Genomic DNA, 19,382 nt, shown 5'->3' on the forward strand with positions numbered 1-19,382 from the left:
CTTACCGAAACCACCAGAGTAACGAACTACACAAAGCCATTTTTACTTTCAAGTTTGTATACTTGCCCCTCCAGAATGAATAATAATTGAGACAGGAAGCATAAGGGAGGTGTTAAAAACTATATATTACCTTTTTTTTTTCCTGATTATTGAGTGCTGTCTTTTCAGGTAAAAGCAAATGGAGTCTCTGCTGTCAGACTGGAATCACCCTTAAAGAGTGACCCGTTTGAAGATCTGTCATTTAATGTGCTTGCTGTATCCAAGCCTCAGTTATCTGTTCAAACATCATCTGTTCTAACTCCAAACCCAAAGGGGTTGGTTCAGTTGCCTTCTGCAACACAAAGTAATGTGACTACTTTGAGTTCTGTAAGTTGCATGCCTCCAATTCCAGCCCGGAGTAAATCCCAGGAAAATATGCGGTGTTCTCCAAACCCATTTGTTACTAGCTTGAGCAGCACAAATCCTTTTACGGACAGGACCGCCACTCCCGGAAACCCATTTAGAGCCGAGTCTCAAGAATCTGAGGCAACTTCATGGCTCTCCAAAGAAGAGCCTGTTGCTAACAATCCTTTCCCTTCTCTGAAGCCTCTGGGTCGAACCAGTAGCAAGCCCGCATCTTCACTGGATGGTTTTAAGGACAGTTTTCATCTGCAGGGCCAGTCCACGGCAAAAATCAGCAACCCAAAAGGATGGGTAACCTTCGAGGAAGAAGACGACTTTGGTGTGAAAGGGAAGTCAAAGTTAGCTTGTCCAGACTTACTGGATCACCAGCCGAGTTCACTTTCTGGCTCCAGCACGACCTTTGATGATGACTGGAATAAAGGTACAAATGTTCCTTTCTGTGCGTCAAGAAGGCCACCTCCACCTCCTGTCCCTCTGCTCCCCCCTGCCACCACCCCTTCTGGAGCCCCTTTCACAACCTTGGCATCTAAGGCATCACCTACACTAGATTTTACAGAAAGATAAGGTTATGCGATAGAAAACAATTGGTTTTTTGTTTTGTTTTGTTTGGGCAGGTTAGAGCCAAAAGAATTGGGCATTAGTTATTCATTATGTGCAATAAGTAATTGTTCAGTGCACTGATGTTGTCATAAAATACCACTATTTAATGTGTACAGAGTTGGAATATGTGTATATTGGAAATAAGGAAAAAAAGTCCTTCTCATTAATACCTGGAGTTTTGGTGTGTTTCTGTTCGGATAAGTAAGAGAGAGTAGTAGCCACAAACAGTGCTCAAAACTACTTTGGGAAAAAAGTAGTCCTTATACAGAAATTCTTTGCCAGTCTTCTCTGAAGAAACTCAAAAACCCCAAACTTCTAGCTGACATTTCTGCCAGCTCTTTTGTACTTGGAAACAATTGGTGTTTCTAAGTATTCACCAAAGAGCTATCAAAGTTAGACTGAAACAGTTTTGAAAGGCATGGCTTAAAAAAAAAGTGTGTGTACACACTACACACACACACATACACATATACACACTTTTATATAATTGTAAAACTCATAACTTAAATTCTAGGCTGTAACTCAGACCAGATTTTACCTAAAAGTTCTAACAGAATTCACTTTTCAGCATTTCATTACCGAAAGGATGGCTATAAATGAAATTTGTGGACATTTCATTGACTTTCTTTCCAAACCTAGAATCTCACTACCAGATTTTCCTGCCATTCCGTCCTGCTCCTCTGAACACACACATCTTTGTTACTGCACTCCAGCACCCCCAAATGCTTCTCTCTGGGAGGGGGTTCTTGCAGCTGGAAGCAGTCAATTTTGTGGATGGACATTCTGGCCCTTACAAAAAAGCACTGTGGCCTTATCTGTCAGGAAGGCACATCCCTCCAAGTTTAATGAGAAATTTTAGAGCTAAACGCACTCCCCTCTCTCTGCACTAAGGTGTATGTCGCCCTTTTCCCTCCCACACTTCGTCTTTGCTGCTTTCACTCTGGAACTTCGTTAGCAGGAAGGCAGCAGTCCTCAAAATGCCTGGAATTGGGGATCTACTCAGAATGCTTGGAATTGGGGAATTGGAGTGTGTGCTCTGTCCCCTTGAGAGGCTCCGTGATGCTGCTTTACATCATTAGAGGCCACCCCTCAAATCAGCTGTGGGTTTTGTCTCCTGCACTGCCAGTATGCAACTGATCCTGCTTTTATTAATTTTATGAAGTTCACAGAATTTTTACACAGTGTAGTATTTTGATACCATTCAGTAATCCCCAAAAGAAAACTCATTGGGCAATAGTTGTTTTGTTGTTTAAGTTAAAATCATCTTTACCCGGTAAGACTTATATTAATGTTCCTTTTATATAAAGAGTTGTATATGTCCACCTAAATTCCATTGTCCACATTTAACCTTCAGAGAGGTGCATTGGGAGAATATCAGAAAATAGAATTCATGGCTAAGATTGTGTAAAATGGAGAAAAGCACAGCAAACTGAGTTGCACTCAAATATGTAAAGCAAATCTAGTAGGAAAAAAAGCACTTTTCTAAATGCTCAAATGTTATCAAAAGACTATATTTATAGAAGTAATCCTCTCTCTGTTGACAGCCCAGATTTGCTGTTAGAAATAACTCTTGTGAGTTTTATATTGTGCTTTTTGAGGGTTCTAATCATTTCAGCAGTAGTATATTTTAAACAGCAGTATTACTATAAGCAGTGTGCTTCAGAATGTGAATTAACTTGTTGAAACTGTGGCTTTAACATCTATGTGATTAGTGTATATGGTATTTGCTCTCCCTTAGCAGAATTCATTATCTACTTCACTAGTGCAGATCGCGGTTCTGTGAGCAATGTTTCCTATTGAGTATAAACTACTGTCTACAATATACATATCAGGCAGCAGCTCAGCCTTTATCAGGAAAACTGTATTTGGCATGTTGCTGAAAGGACACAGAGTTCTGAAAGTCAAAGGTATGCTGCAAATAACTAGCCATTATTCTGTGTTATTAAAATATTTACCAGTTCTGTTAAAAGCAGAGCAGACATTAGACACTAAGGATCTCCTCGTGAATTCTTTGTTCTCTATAGTAGATTGCTGTTTATATGTAAGAATTTTATTGCTTATGTGGCATACAATATTTATAACTATATACTTTATAGAAATACAGTATTAAAGTCAGTGGTATACCAACATTCTGTACATATCCTGTGAAATGTGCTGTCATATGAAATAAATATACGTGTCTTTACCATGCTGACTGCTTTGCTCAAGAGGGAAGAATTTTTCTCAGCCACTTTCTTTGAACTTTTCGTATCCAAGTTTAATGACAATTGGGGATTAACTCGCATTGTCAAATCAGGTTATTTTAATTCAAGACCCTGTTTCATCTGTTTCACTTCTCCATGTAATACTTTAGAAGTAAGAAGACATTCTGAGACTATAAATCATCATTAAGAAGTCTATGCACTTACTCTGTAAGAGAGGCCCTCATTCCAAGTCTTCTTGGCTTGAAAATAACACTGAAGCAGGAACGATGATTTTTTTCACCCACAGCATAAGAAACAAGTGGGGGGAGAAGGGAGATAGACCCAAGGACAGCCAGGCATAAGAGACAGACCTAAGAAGACCCAAAGTGCAAGACCAAGGCTAGTAGTTCTTCTGGTTATTGACTTTTTCAGTCCTATATGATTGCTATTCAAGACAGTAGCCTTGATTCTTTTTATTTTTTAAAAGATTTTATTTATTGTAGAGCAAGAGAGAGTGTGTGAGCATGGGGGGGCGGGGCAGAGGGAGAGAGAGAGAACCTCAGGCAGGTTCCCTGCTGAGCATGGACAGCCCACTGGGGGACTCGATGACATGACTCTGAGATCATGACCTGAACCAAAACCAAGAGTCATATGCTTAACCAACTGAGCTACCCGGGCACCCCTAACCTTGATTCTTAAATCACTGAATTATGTTCATTAACCTCTAAAAAGTTATAGGAATGATGGGCTTTTATTTATTTTTTTAAGATTTTATTTTTTTGACAGAGATCACATTTAGGCAGAGAAGCAGGCAGAGAGAGAGGAAGCAGGCTCCCTGCTGAGCATAGAGCCTGATGTGGGGCTCGATCCCAGGACCCTGAGATCATGACCTGAGCCGAAGGCAGACACTTAACCCACTGAGCCACACAGGTGCCCCGAGAATGATAAGCTTTTAAAGAAACTTTTGATTTTGATGATTGAGATATGTATATATATGCAGTTGTAAGAAATAATACAGAGAGATCCCATGTGCCCTTTAAGCAGTACCCCCCCTCCCAATTCCCTGCATGGTAATATTTTATAAAACCATAGTGAAATACTACCACCAGGACCTTAACATTGATGCAAAACAGTTCCATCGCTGGGAAGATCCTTTGTGTTGCCCTTTTCCCCGCTGCCTTCCCATCCCTTCTCCCCTCACTTGTCCTTAACTCCCGGCAACAACAAATCTATTCTCCATTTTTATAATTTTGCCACTTCAAGAGTAGTATGTGACCTTTCAGGATTGACTTTTTTTACTCTGCATAATTCTCTGGAGATTCATCTAAACTGCATGTGTCAATAGTCCATTCTTTTTTTTTTTTTAATGATTTCATTTATTTTGGAGAGAGAGCATTTATGTTAGAGCATGAGCAGGAGGAAGAGCAGAGGAAGAGGGAGAGAGAGAGAATTCCACGCAGACTCTGTGCTGAGGGCAGAGCCCAACACAGGGCTTGATCCCAGGACCCTGAGATCACGACCCGAGCCGAAATCAAGCATCAGACACTTAGCTGACTGAGCCACCCAGATGCCCCTAGTCCACTTCTTTTTATCACCACGTGGCATTTCATGGTATGGATGTACCACGGCTGGTTTAACCACTCACTCACCCACTGAAGGACTTCTGGGTTGTTCCCAGTTGGGCGCTATTATAAATAAAGCTGCTACAAATATTCCTCTACAGATTTTTGGGTAAACATAAGTTTTCACTTCTCTGGGATAATGCCCGGGAGTACAACTGGTGGATCATGGTGTAGTTGCATGCTTGTATCTTAAAAAAAACTGCCAAACCGTTTCCCAGAATGGACTATTTTACATTCCCCTCAGCAATGTATGAGTGAGCCAATTTCTCTGCGTACTTGCCAGCATTTGCAGTTTTTTGTTTTAGCCATTTTAGTGGAGGATATATCATTGTGGCTTTGTTTCCTTAAAAGCTGATCGTGGGGGGTGCCTGAGTGGTTCAGTGGGTTAAGCTCTGCCTTTGGCTCAGGTCATGATCTCAGGGTCCTAGGATCGAGCCCCACATCAGGCTCTATGCTCGATGGGGAGCCTGCTTCCCACCCCATGCCCCGCATCTGCCTGCCTCTCTGCCTACCTGTGATCTCTGTCTGTCAAATAAACAAACAAACAAAAAAAGCTGATTGTAGGGAACATCTTTTCATGTGTTCATTTGCCACCTAATATCTTCTTTAGTGAAATATGTGTCTTTTGCCTATTTTCTAAATGGACTGGGTTTTTTTTTTTACAATTGTGTTTTGAGGGTTCTTTGTCTATTCTGTATATTGGCCCTTTGTTAGCTATGTGCTTTGCAAATATTTCTCCCAATCTGTAACTTATCTTTTCATCCCCTTCACATGTAACCTCAAGTCCACAAACTAACTATAGTAATGGTGATTGACACAGGACAACCAAACTCACAAAAAGCTGATGTATAAATCAAAAATGCCTGTTCATTAGTTTTAGAAACATAAGTCTGACCACATCAAGATTTAGTAAACATGTGGAAGAATGGGAATTCATACACTGTTGTTGAGAAGAGTAGGTCAGCAAATTAATTCTAGAGAGCAACTTAACAATGTCCAGTAAGACTCATATACTCTATCATAAGAAGTTTAACTTGTAGAAAAATTATAGTACACGTGGAGCAGGACATCCATTGTTTGTAATGGTACAAACCAGAAATACAATAACCACCAGCAGGGGAATGGAGTGACCTGTTCATGTAGTGGAATACTATACATCAGTGAAAACAAGTGAAGGCAATATTAGTCAATCTAATGAAGTGAGAATAAAAAATTAGTGAATCATTATGGAACCAATGGCAACTTATCAAATAACACAGTATGAACCATTTATATAAAACATTATATAAAACTCTATTCTTTAGTGAGCCATACATGTATTGATGGTAGAAAAATAGCCAATGGTAACGAGAAACTCAGGGTAGTATTTACCTGTAGAGAAGGGGAAGAAGAGAATGGAATCAGAGAGTGATACATAGGAACTTTAATTGTATCTTTAATGTGTTAGGGCTTTTAAAAAACTTTTTCAATACACTAAAAATGTGTTCTTTTCTTCCCTGGCTGTCTGGTATCTAGCAGCACTCATGAATGACCTATTAATTATCTAGCCCTCAGCAGTCATCACTAATGGATTGCTTCATTAGATACAAATGGTCCAAGATACCCTTCACCCTAGAAATGCAACAGTACCTAAAATATTGAGGAAAGTTGCCAAACTGCACAAGAGCACACAAATCTCACGTTTTGTCTGAAAATTCAGAACCCACTTCCGTGGTGGCAAGACGAGATTTTGGAACAATTTATGACCACCAGAAACACACTGAGAAAAAGCTACACCCAAAATTGTGAGACATGGCCTATATGAGCAGAAAAAAACAAAAACAAAAACAAGAAACCACCGACAGGAATGTAATAAAAGAATAAAGTTTAGCAGGATTACAAAGGCAAAAATCAGTGCGGACAAAGATTAAAGGTACTTCAAGGGCTTGATCTGTGGAAATTTGGCAGATCTTCTACCAAATGATCAACAAACTACATATTTAAACAAAAGTGGATGGCCAGTACATGAGTTTTGCACACTTTTAATATTAAAAATTATACCCAGAGACCCTGAAATACAGGAGTCTGTGGATAAATGGTTCTCACAAGGCACCATCGACCAAGTTCGAAGCAGTAGTTGGCTCCATAAATTCACAATGTATTCAGGATAAACGAGGGATGAACTTCTGGCCAGCAGGGAAGGGAAGAAACAGCGCCTGCTCAGTAAGCATCTGCTGGGCGGTGAGTCGCTGGATAGTTTGGGGACAGTCGCTCCGGCGGCAGCCGCTTGAGCCTCCCCGGATACCCGACTCCGAATCAGCCCGCACACGGTGCCGCGACCGCTCTCGCCTGCCCCGCGACGCCCAGACCCAGCAACCCGCGCGCACCACCCGGAACTTCTCCAGACCGGAAACAGCAGGCAGGACTTCCGGAAGTGGTGACCGCGGGCGGCGGAAACCCCGCTGAGACTCGGAGCGGCCGTGGGCTCCTGCTGCGCGGCTCCGGTTCTGGACCTGCCCACCACCCCACCCAGTCCCGACCTAGCAGCCTCCTCCCACCACCCATCTCCCTGAGTGGAACCCCGGGCCCAGGCGAGTCGCGGGGCGTTCCGCGCCCCCCTCCGGCGGCTTGGCTTCTGTGGGGGCGGTCGCCCAGACAACAGGCACTTCCGGGGGCGGGGCTCGGCTAGCCCTTCCTCTATCCCCGCCCCCGCGGGGTGCCGGCCAGGACCGCGGCCCTCTCCGACTGCGTGGATCGTTGCCCCGCAGCACCTGCTTCCGGGAACACATTGCCTGGACTCGCGCACTGCGGCTTAACCACCTTACGCTTCCGACTGGAGCCGGAGGCCCGTGTGTTTCTTTGTTGCTCCTGGCAACAGCCACTTCCGGGAGCGAGTGCCCTCTCCTCCCCGGTCCCGATACCGCTGGAGCCGGAGCCGCGAGTTCCGTCTCCGCTGCCGTCTCCTAGCAGCGGTTAGTGCGTGCGCGGTGGCCGCTCGCCTGCGGTTTAAGGCCTCCCGGGCCTCCTCGCCGCCTCGGCGGGGTCTCCGCGGCCGCCATGGTTCTTCTGCACGTGAAACGGGGCGACGAGAGCCAGTTCCTGCTCCAGGCGCCGGGGAGCACGGAGCTGGAGGAGCTCACGGTGCGGATGGCCCGGGTCTACAACGCGCGGCTCAAGGTGCAGCGCGTCTGCTCAGGTGAGGCCCGGCGGCGCGCGAGTCTGCGGCCCGGACCGTGGAGCCCGAGCCGGGGCGGGCCCGGGCGGGGAGGAGGAGCGGGTCCTCTACCGTGGGGACGTGCGGCGGGAGCCGCGAGCCTTGCTCCGGCCGGCTGGCCTGGGGGTGCGGGGCAGGTCTGCTAAGATGTGCGAAGACGTGCGGCTGGCGCGCTTGGAGGGGGACGCCGGGGTCCCCGGAGGTGCCTGAAGAGCCCGCGGAGCGAGCGCAGACGCCGGCACCCGGCGGGCGGGCGAGGCCGGGGGCTGGGCGCGGCGCCGCGGGGCCGGGAGTGAACTAGGCCCGGAGAGGGGATGAGTCGCGGGCGCGCCACTCCGGGCCGCCGAGCAGGTGCGGTGCAGTTGTGCGGTGGGAGGGGCGGGTGGAAGGGAATTCGGGGGAGCCTGGGTGTCTCGGTTAAGCGTCCCGCTGGATCTCAGCTCGGGTCTTGATCTCAGGGTTGTGAGTTCAAGCCCCGCACCTGGGCTCCACACTGGGCGTCCAGCCTACTTTAAAATAACTAAAAGGTGAATTCATTTCAAGGGGGTAAGCACCTGACTTAACGACGGTGCCCCGGGCGTGGGAAGGCCGGCTGAAGGTCTTGCTGTTCCTGCCCTTCGCCAGGAAACACGAACCTTCTCCTCATATTACGGCGTTTGGTCACTAATGTCAACGTTCGAGAGCAGCACTGTCCGGGGGCTTTTTGCCCGGAGGGACGTGTTCCTTATTTGTGTGTCCAGTAAGGCACCCACTAGCGGAACACGACCCAGGATCTGTGTTTCTAATTACATATATATTTCATAAAATATTTTATTTATTTATCTGAGTGAGAGAGAGAGCGTTCATGAGCAGGGGGAGGGGCAAAGGGAGAGGGAGAAGCAGACTCCCCGCTGAGCAGGGAGCTCCTGGGATCATGACCTGAACTGAAGGCAGAGGCCCAACCGACCCAGCCACCCAGACGCCCCTAATTGTATTTAATTTTAATTTAAATATAAAGAGTCAAGTGCAGCTAGTAGCTAGGACATGAGCGTACTCCAGATGTGATCCAGAATGTTAACTGAGTGTTTCTGTAACTATATGATGTGATTTTTGTGCCATGGAGAACTCCTTAAGGGTATGGTTTCTACCTTTATGAGATAGACATAAAGTTTCTTAGTAAAATTTATTGATTTTAAAACAAGGTCAATATTACTTTTTTTTTTTTTAATTAAAGCACTTGGGGAGAAAAGGGACTCCCAGTTTCATTTTCTATAAAATTACCAGTTGAAAACGTGGTGCCAGATGTTAATAGTCATGTTAGTGACTCATTCGTGTGTTCTCCAGCGCCCACTGAACTGATCCAGGCAGGCCCAGGTGCTATGCTTTCAAGAGATAAGGATGACTGAGACCAGCCCCTGCCCCCAGTTATTTTGAGTCTGGTGGGGAGAGAGGCAGCAAAGACCCCATGAAGTTACAGCCTTTGTTTTGTAGTATCGTGTTATTACAGGCCGTCTAGTGTCTTCCTACAGTGCTATGGGAAGACCTAGATCTGTGTGCTTTTCTAGAGGAAGAAAAGAAGGGCAGGCAATTTTGCAAGGCTAAAATGTGGATTATTCAGAGTAAATATATGTGGGATAGGAAATATATACAGCCATGTTTTTGAATAGTGAGCATGATACTAGAAAACCAGTCTCCTTCCATCTCTGTCCCTTTGGAAGGGTGTGCATTGCCTCACATCCTCCCCACTGATGGGTTACCTAAATTATTTATGAAGCGTGTATTTACAAACACAAGGCCATGAAAGCCTCAGATGCTAGAGCTAGCTGTACATGAGGGAAGATGAGGATGTTGCTTCTCTGACCTACCTCACAAGGTGAAATTAATTAGCAATAATCGCGCCTCAGATAAACCTCATTGGCTCCGATACTGCCACTGCGCAAAGCTACAAGGTGAAATTAAATAATCCATGTGAGCACACTTGGAAATTGTAACGCCCCTGTGGATATGTGTTCAGAGTATCAGTGAATTTGAATTTGTGCCTCCTGAGGGCCAGGAAGTACAACACAGCTGAGGGTCAGAGCAGGGAAGTCCAGCGCTGCTGCCGGTGACCACAGTGAGCCCCTAAATTCTCCGTGCTGCTGTTAACGTAGGGCATGTCTGTGACCATTTGTCAAAGGTCAAGGGCAGGCCTGGCACAAAGCAAGTGACATCTAAGTGTTCGGTGAATAAAATAGGGACCCAACGGGCAAGATCCCTAAGCTCTAGGGAGCTTACATTTCAATGTGGGTAGAAAGCGTTGTAATGATACATGTTGTCTGACTCTCTTATTTTGAAGAAATGGAAGAATTAGCAGAACATGGCGTATTTCTCCCTCCCAATATGCAAGGACTGACCGACGACCAGATTGAAGAACTGAAGTTGAGGGACGAGTGGGGCGAGAAGTGTGTACCCAGCGGGGGCTCAGAATTTAAAAAGGATGATATTGGCCGAAGGAACGGGCAAGGTAATCCAGCTTGTGTCTTCTGTGTGCATGCCTGAGTACAGCAGCAAGTGTGCAAGAGGCCCTTTCTGTGAAAACACGGGCCTCAGCTTTCTGGACAAACCGATGAAATGCTGCATGGTACACCTCAGTCCTTGGGGGCAGATCCGGAGTGAGCTGGGCAGGGAGCAGACGGACGCATCGGCTGCTGTTTCTGCCTCCAATGCTGCTGCTCTTAAATCTGGGAGCCGAACCACCTGAAGCTGCCGTATTTGTGGGTAACAGATGGTAACTATTGGCAGTTTTATGTGGTTCAGCCTCATCATTTGCAGGGGATCGAAGGTTCTGTTCTGCTATGGTTTGCAGGTACTGAGATTCCGTGAAAAAGAAGGAAATCAGTGTCGGTCCACGGGTCTCTGTTCTCATGGAGGGCGTGCCTCTCCGCGGCGTAGAGCAGAGCCCGCAGCTCAGAGCGTGTCAGAGCATTCGAAAGTGTCCCCCTGTAGCGAGGCGCCATTGGGTGGGATTGCAAGGAGAAAAGGTGCTGACCGCTCAGAGAGCCAGTCCCTTTGAACTTGCAGGAAAACTCACTTAAAAGACTAATTAAACACCTAAGTATCGCTGTGCCCCTGAAACACTGTTAGGGGCAAAAGAAATACAAAAGTGTCCCTATGAGGACTTTTCTTTTAAAGATTTTATTTATTTATTTGACAGAGATGACAGGCAGAGAGGCGGACAGAGAGAGAGAGGAGGAAGCAGGCTCCCTGCTGAGCAGAGAGCCCGATGCGGGGCTCGATCCCAGGACCCTGGGATCATGACCTGAGCCGAAAGCGGAGGCTTTAACCTACTGAGCCACCCAGGCGCCCCTCCCTAGAGGACTTTACAGGCTCAAAAAATTTTTGTAAAAAAATACTGAAGATAATGGGAATTTTTAGTATTATCTCCATTGAGTTTTAGCCTGGAAAATGGCTGACTGTCTTCTACATCTTTTCGTACATAGACTCATTGTTAGTTTGGAGAGATTCTTTGCTTTTTAGAAGGAACTACACCAATGAGAAAAATAATAGTTATCTCATAAGAACCGGTTCATTGTTCATAATTGGTCTTTCAACCGACATTGTCTTAAATTAGCCTTTTCTGTTCTAACACAGCTTTATGCATCTAGCATTTTCTTTTCTTTTCTTTTCTTTTCTTTTCTTTTCTTTTTTTTTGAGAGAAAGAGAGAGAGGAGGAGGCAGGCTCTCTGGAGCCCCAATGTGGGGCTCGATCCCAGGACCCTGGGATCATGACAGGAGCCGAAGGCAGAGGCTTAACCCACTGAGCCACCCAGATGCCCCTAGCATTTTCATTGTCTAATCCCTGCTTTTCTTCGTTAAGAAATTAAGCTGTGAGAGAGTCTTCCGTGCCTTCTCACAGCCAGCTCTCCGGCGCCCCTGGCCCAAGTTCGTGCGGGTCCTTCTCTCGTCTCCCAGCTCCCCGACTCAGCCAGGGGCGGGGTTAGCACGTGGGAGACCGGTTTTAAAGATGGCCATCTCTCTCCCTCTTCCCTGTTTTATTTTCATAGCTCCAAATGAGAAAATGAAGCAAGTTTTAAAGAAGACTGTAGAAGAGGCCAGAGCGATAATCTCGAAGGTTAGCTTTGGAAATGCTGCCCTAAAACCTGTTGTTTGAAATACCAGCTCCACGTCTGGCTTCCAGAGTTCTCGGCGGACGGGACTTTTCTTCTTTGTTAGCCTTCCAGAGTCAAGGAAGAGCAGCAGGCTGGGGGTGGCCCCTCGCTTTTCCTTTCCGTAAAGGTGACAGTGTCCTCCTGGCCCGCGCTGGGCAGACGGCAGACGCCGAGTGAAGGGTGGCGTGTGTAGGACAACCGGGAGCCGGCGCCTGCGGGATGCTTCCGGAGCTTAGCAAAGAGAAACGGAAACGCTGTGGCCCTGCCTTAGCTCTCTGGATGTTTGATTGACCTAGTACGTGCTGATAGGAGTTACTTTTCTGTGGATCGTGGTGACAATACAAAAACTGTCCTGGACGGAGAAGCCGACGTCCTCCTGTTGGCAGACGTCGCGAATCTGGAGGAGGAGGGCTTCAGGCTGTTGGAAGGGTTGGGTTTTCGATCAGTTGTGCTATTCATGCATTGGCAGCTCCCTTTCTTGCTCCCACGCACCCCCCCCCCCCGCCCAGGCCTTTACAGATGAAGTTTACAGTTTGGGGGGTCGGGGTTTGAGACCCTGGGCAAAACCGCTGCTTCTGAACCCATGTCCCAGATACTGCAAGCTCCTAACTCATCTTTTTTTTTTTTTTTTTTTTTTTAAGATTTTATTTATTTATTTGACAGATCACAAGTAGGCAGAGAGGCAGGCAGAGAGAGAGGAGGAAGCAGGCTCCCCGCTGAGCAGAGAGCCCGATGTGGACCCTGGGATCCTGACCTGAGCGTAAGGCAGAGGCTTAGCCACTGCCTGAGCCACCGAGGCGCCCCTAACTCAATCTTTTTAAGTGTTTCAGGAAAGACTACCTTCTGTGCCTGTTAATACAGCCAAGGCTCTGTGAAGTCTTACAAGGAAGGCTTTGGTTCATTCCCGCGTTTGGAAAATGCATTTGACCCCAGAATTTTTTTTTTTTTCTAAGTATTGCTAATGATAACGATTAACACCTAGTCAAACTAGCTCCTATCAGGACAAGTTAGGAAAACAGTCGCCTGGGCCCGGCCCTGCACCCTTTCCTCCCGACATGGTGTTCTGGGCGCTTTTTCCCCTCTTCCCTCCACCTGTGCATGAGTTTGTGTAGTTCTCTCCCGGCTTACCGAGAGCGTCCGCGGCCTTCCGGTCCCCTGCTGCAGCGACTGGCCCCGAGCGCCAGGCCCAACTTCTCGCCCAGGGCCCTTTCCACGCCGCCGCCAGACCTGCAGTGCACATCACTGTCTCCGCACCAGGCCCTGCCCTGTGGGGGCAGTGAGCCCTGTGGGTCCGAACACCAGGGAGCCAGGGCGGAGGGTTCGAGTCCCGTGGCAGGAGGTTGGTCACACAGAAGTTGCTCTGTCACCTTCCATGTTCCCTGGCCAGGATTCACTGCCCTTGGCCTTTGGAGGAGCTTTTACAGAAAATGACTCTGGCACCCCGCCAGTTAGCATTGGTGGCGCGGGTGACATGCTCCCAGCAGAGAAGCCTTCCCTCCCGGGACCCCGTGTCTGAGCGCTCTCCTCACCGTTCCTCCGGCATAGCAAGCATGTGTCTCTCACGGGCTGGCCTGATGTGTTTAATGGAGATGTGGGTCAGGAAACAATCCATGAGCCCCGGGAGTCGGTGAGGCAGGACTGTCCCCTCCGTTTCACAGAGGAGAACCTAGCTTTGGAGAGTTTCAGTCTGGCGCCCAGCGGACGGTCGTCCTGCCTCCCTCAGGCCACACATCCCATCTGCCCTCCTCACCCCTCTCTGGGGCCTGGGCGTCCACGCCACAGGACGCTGGAGTTTCTCAGAAGCAAGGATCTTCCATCTTATTCATCTCCCACTCGGTGACAGTGTAACGCGGTTACCCAGAACGGTCCCAGCTCAGTGTGAGCTGCGATGTGTGTCCCCCCTTAGTGCAGGACCTTCCGTCCTGCCCTGCCCCTTGGCCCCTGCCCTGCCGCGGGGTCCCCCGAACCCAACTTTCCTCACCACCTCACCCCCTTGGGCCACGGCCGGCTCTCCATGGGCAGCAGGCCCCGGGCTCTGAGGCTCTGAGTGGCCCGTGTCCTGTCCCCCTCTCCCTCTCCGTGGGCAGCTTCGCTTCCTGCCTGGCGGAGACTCAGGGCTGCGGGGCAGGAGCCCTCACTTCTCGGTCCCTCCCGCAGGTCCTCTTTTCCTCCCTTGTCCTTCCCTGCAGACTCGGGATGACCAGCGTCTCCCATCCCCCAGGCTCTCTCGCATTTCTGCTATTACCCCCACTGCAGCTTGTCTGGATCCCCCTTCTGGAAACCCAAGATGGGGGAAATGCCCAGTCTCCCCCTTCCCATGGGCTGCGTCCACCCTGCTGCTGCCCTCGGGCCTCTTTCCTTCCCTGGAAATCAGTTCTCTGCAGCTTGACCCTCTCAGCACCCCGTCGTTGGCCTTTCCCTCCCAGGAACCTTCCCGAAGCTGAGGTGCTCTGGGTGGGTTTCTCAGGACCCCGCTTGTTTCCTTCCCTCACAGCGGGGACCCCGCTTGTTTCCTTCCCTCACAGCGGACGTCTACCCAGAATTTCTTGAGCATGAATGATAGGATTGGCCACATGATGTAACTCCTCTCCGGCCCCTGCCTCACCCTGGGGGTGGTGATGGGAGTGGGGTCTGGAAGTTCCAACCCTCTAATCCCAGTTTGGTCTCCCTGGGGTGGCCAGCCCCTCCCCGGACACAGGTCCCACATGGGTCACAGGGCAGGCGGGATGGGAGTGAGGCTGCCCGTCAGGAGCAACTGAAAATGGGTGCAGTCCAAAGGGGCTCATGAATAACAACAGACATTCCTACCGCTCAGGAAATTCCTGGGGATTTGGAAGTGCTGTGCCAGGACCAGGACGAACAGATGTATCACTCCTCCCTCTGCGCTCCTCCCTGTTAAGTCTCCACCCTGTCACTCACCCACCTGGGCCACCTCCCACCCCACCCCAGGTGTTGTCTGATCCCCGTGGTGGGTGCTGCCGAGTGTCCTCAGCCCCGCTCATGGTCTGCCTGCCATGGGGCCGGGGGGCGATGCACAGACGCCCCAGAGTAGACCGTGGCTTTGGTAGCAAGCGCTGTTCGGGTCCTTTTTTTTTTTTTTAAGATTTTGTTTATTTATTTGACAGAGATCACAAGCAGGCAGAGAGGCAGGTGTGGGGGTAGGGAGGGGAAGAGGCTCCCTGCCCTGCAGAGAGCCCAGTGCGGGGCTCGATCCCAGGACCCTGGGATCATGACCTGAGCCGAAGGCAGAGGCTTTAATCCACAGAGCCACCAGGTGCCCCAGTTTGGGTCCTTTCTGTTGCTCTGGCAGCAGCTGGCGAGAGTCTTGTACGAGAACCCGGAATGGATTAGCCCCGTTGTAAATAGTGATGCCTGTCCTTGGCCTTTTCAGAAACAGGTGGAAGCTGGAGTCTGCGTTACCATGGAGATGGTGAAAGACGCCTTGGACCAGCTTCGAGGGGCCGTGATGATTGTTTATCCCATGGGGCTGCCGCCCTACGATCCCATCCGGATGGAGTTTGAGAATAAGGAAGATTTGTCTGGAACCCAGGTATGCAGCTCTGGGCATTCTTTCAGGTGGGTCACGTCGGATTTGACCCTCCGCCTCTGGACCTAGCATTTCGCTCCATACGTGGGCTGGCCCCATGCTTCCGGAGCTTCAGGGCAGAGTCCTGAGCTGAGAGAGGGACCCCAGAGTAGCGCTCCCGGGGGAGGGCAGGCAGGACGGGAGTGAGGCTGCCCGTCAGGAGCAACTGAAAATGTTCCCGTTTTCTTTAGCCACTGGGAGGCCAGAAACCCACTTTGTCCCTGTTTCTACCCAAAACGTATTGATCCCTTTGCATGGCATTTTGCGTTCTAGCCTTACCTTTTGCTTCTTGTTATTTTCCTGCCTTTATGTTCCATTTTCCCTTGTTTTTCTCCCTGATTCCTTACCCTTTTGGGCAGCGTGTGTGGCTCTGAGCCGTCTTCAGCAGGTGGGCTGTGCAGAAGCAGACACACAGCCTCATTGTGCCTGTATGTAAACCCCAGCAGGATTCCAGCACTCTTTGCCGGCAGGGTCCTGCAGTTCCGTCTGCGAAGGACCTTCTAGAGAAGGTGCAGATGAGATCAGGCGCTCTCTGCTTCCCCAGAGCAAGAAGTTAACTGAGTCGGGGCATGAATTAAAACTATCAGGGAAGGCATTCAAGTTAGCCAGGCTGGAGCGCCTGGCTGATGCGTTGGTTAGTGTCCGACTCTTGATTTTGGTGTAGGTCACGATCCTCAGTGTCATGAGATCGAGCCCCAGGTCAGGATCCACGTGGGGCCTGCTTGGGATTCTCTCTCCCTCCCCCTCTCTTTGATTCTTAAAAAAAAAAAATGAGCAAGGTCTTTGACTTGTTGGAGGGTTTGTTTCCTCCTGTTGCGGGGAGAGGAGTTGGGGAGATGGAGGGTGGCCCCACACGGAACCTGCCCCACGCTGCTGGGGGCGCGTGGGCACCTGCCAGGCTCCGCGCTCCGATCCCAGCAAACCGTAGAGCTGGTTTGACCGTGGCCGCAGGCAGGACTGAGTGTCATTGAAGAATCAGAGGCGCAACTGTGGTGGGCAGCCAAGGAGCTGAGGAGAACAAAGACGCTTTCTGACTACGTGGGCAAGAATGAAAAAACCAAAATCATCGTCAAGATTCAGCAAGTAAGTACTTTGGCTTTAACATGCCACGTAATTATTTTCCAACCGATAAAAATTTAGAATAAACCTAACCTAACATCCTTGCTGCCAGTACTTTAATGCCAGTGGTCCGGGCTTAAAGGAAAACTGTCCCCTTTATGCACCAGCAAAACCTGGGAGAGAAAGTGGACTGATTGACACCATCTGGAGTTTATTTTAAGGGGGGAGATAGATAGGCCATGTTGATTTCAACTTTAGAAATGGGCTACAAGTAACTAAAAATGTTTCTTGAAATGAAGAATACAGCCTAGAGCACAGGTCTCAAGTTTTCCAAGTACTGCTACTCTAAACAAGGAGGATGTGTCCGAGGCCTATACGGGTGTAGGTAGCGTAGAGCTGTGTGTCCGTAAGGTGCTCGGGTCGCGTGCTCTGTCAGCCATTTCTCTGTGATTTGGGGGAGCAGTGTCCCTCCCCTGCCCCACTGGACCTGCAGTGGCTGACGGGGGAATGGCCATGACAGATGGCACTGCCCGGCCTCTGGTCTCGGGTCCCCATGGGGGCCCCAGGCGAGGGGCTGCTGGAGTCCAGGCCTTGCTGTGGTGATCAGAATGGGTCACCTGCGTCGCTGTGGGCAAAGGAGGCTATCGTCCACAGTCTGCTCCTCCCGCGTCTTTCAGAGGGGACAAGGCGCTCCAGCCCGGGAACCAGTGATCAGCAGTGAGGAGCAGAAACAGCTGATGCTGTACTATCACAGAAGACAAGAGGAGCTCAAGGTAGCGGGTCCATGGAAGGCTTTCCGCAGAGCTGGGTCAGGGGTGTTCACCCCCTGGCCCCCAAGTGCTCAGGGCAGTTCTGGGGGGTGGCGAGCTCTGTAGGATGTGGGGAGGGGGTCTTGCTGGAGCTCCCGCCTCTCCTGGGCCACGGGGACCCTGTGGGGCATCCACCTGCATCCTCCTCTGGAAGCATCCTCCTGGGGAGGCAGGGAGTGGGAGTTTGGACACGGGATCTTTCTTCGGTCTGTTGATGTTGCAAAACACTTTCCAGAAATGCCTTCCTGAGTAAAACATGTTTGTTTACAGAAATTGGAAGAAAACGATGATGACTCCTGCTTAAATTCTCCGTGGGCAGATAACACCGCTTTGAAGAGACATTTCCACGGAGTAAAAGACATCAAGTGGAGGCCAAGATGAAGTTCGCCGGCCACCGGTGCCGGTGCTGTCGGAAGTACTAGCTCGCCTTTCAGTACGCAAATAATACAGATTTAAAAGAATAATAGTAATATAGGGGTGCCTGCAGCCTTCTGTGAAAGATGTTGAATTTCTAGTTTTCCTAGTTTTTCTTTCCGTTTGAATGTTAAAAAGAAAAATTATTCAGGGTCTTAGAACTTAATAAATACATCCTCAGAAGAATCGGCCTAAATTATTTCTATTTCAAAACAGTATTTAGTATCTGAAATTTTTCTTTGACTGAGCACTAACGATGGAATGAATGACAGACATTTGTTTCTCCCGAATTTCTTTGTTTTTGTTTTTGTTTTTGTTTTTTTCAATTTATTTATTTTCAGAAAAACATTATTCATTATTTTTTCACCACACCCAGTGCTCCATGCAAGCCGTGCCCTCTATAATACCCACCACCTGGTACCCCAACCCCCCACCCCCCACCCCCGCCACTTCAAACCCCTAAGACTGTTTTTCGAATTTCTTTGTTTTCTGTTCTCACGGGGGGGGGGGGGGGGGGGGGGGCGCTGAGGTCCAGAGGGAACAGAAGTGTCCTTGCTCCCCGGGAGCCCTGCGTGCGCCGCGCAGCTTGGCCACTAGAGGCCGCTCGAGGCCGCCCGGCAGGGGAACCACAGCCCCCGCGCACCCATCCCTCCCCCGCGTCCGTGACCGCCCGCCTCCAGGGAAAGTCCGCCTCCTCGCCGACGCCTGCCTGGCCTTGCTTTCTCGGCGTGCAGGCCACACGCGTGTGGGAAGCCGGCTCGCAAGCCCGTCTAGCCTGGCAAGGGAGCCAGTCCTGTCATTTCTGGGCTCTTCCTGGAAATGCAGGCGCTGGTCGCACACGGTGGTCCCCTGCGGGCTCAGTCTGCCGCTCTCCGGGTGCTCGGCTGCCCCCCAGGCTGACGACGGCGTCGGGCTCGGGGGCCACCGGCCATCCTGACCGGTCTTCTAGGACAGCTTGGGTTTGAAACCCCGCCCCCTCACCCCCACAGACCCTGGCACCTGAGCCCCGCCCCTCTCCCGGACTGCCTGGGCAGCCAGAGTGGCCTAGAAATCCTGGCCTGCTTGGCTGTTGGTCTGTGCAGTGCGGTCCCCCGCGCTGGAGGACCTGCGGCCAGCCGGCCTGAGGTAGAGCCGAGTGAGGGGGGCTCGCCCCGCCCGGGCCCTCCAGTGCCCCCCACACCTCTTCCCCCTGTAGCCGCGATGGGGGATGGAGCTCTGGCGGCAAGCGGGGGGTGCGTGTGCTCTACCCGCCGAGGGGCAGGCTTCCCGGGGCGCAGGGCCGGCCACTGCCCCCTCTGCCCACCTCCAGCAGCAAGATTAGCCAAGACGCTGCCCCCCCACCCCCCGGGAAGGATTCCATCCGTGACAGAGACTGGCCTCTCCAGTG

General features: G+C 50.0%; 2 protein-coding genes and 1 pseudogene across 10 annotated transcripts in view; 2 read left to right on the plus strand and 1 right to left on the minus strand.

Annotated features, from left to right (window-relative positions):
* SYNJ1 (synaptojanin 1) overlaps positions 1-3,188 on the plus strand; it is an 87,871-nt gene extending 84,683 nt beyond the window's left edge. For 7 of the 9 annotated variants that reach the window (XM_044251010.1, XM_044251012.1, XM_044251013.1 and 4 more), the window contains one exon: positions 169-3,188. In XM_044251010.1, the coding sequence (XP_044106945.1) occupies positions 169-966 (798 nt within the window). In that variant the 3' untranslated portion in view covers positions 967-3,188. The remainder of the gene's footprint in view (positions 1-168) is intronic. The other 2 variants (XM_044251018.1, XM_044251019.1) reach the window with 1 other exon arrangement.
* A 4,343-nt stretch (positions 3,189-7,531) lies between these two features.
* CFAP298 (cilia and flagella associated protein 298) lies at positions 7,532-18,181 on the plus strand. The gene is made up of 7 exons (XM_044251020.1): positions 7,532-7,982; positions 10,315-10,482; positions 12,023-12,090; positions 15,519-15,677; positions 16,665-16,796; positions 17,450-17,545; positions 17,852-18,181. Exons 1-7 carry the CDS (start codon positions 7,844-7,846, stop codon positions 17,960-17,962), a joined length of 873 nt encoding a protein of 290 aa, XP_044106955.1. The 5' UTR covers positions 7,532-7,843; the 3' UTR covers positions 17,963-18,181.
* On the minus strand, positions 9,721-9,923 carry LOC122910918 (annotated as a pseudogene).
* Positions 18,182-19,382: the final 1,201 nt, after the last annotated feature.

The sequence above is a fragment of the Neovison vison genome, chromosome 6, assembly GCF_020171115.1.
Source record: "Neovison vison isolate M4711 chromosome 6, ASM_NN_V1, whole genome shotgun sequence".
In the NCBI taxonomy this organism is placed as follows: Eukaryota; Metazoa; Chordata; class Mammalia; order Carnivora; family Mustelidae; genus Neogale; species Neogale vison.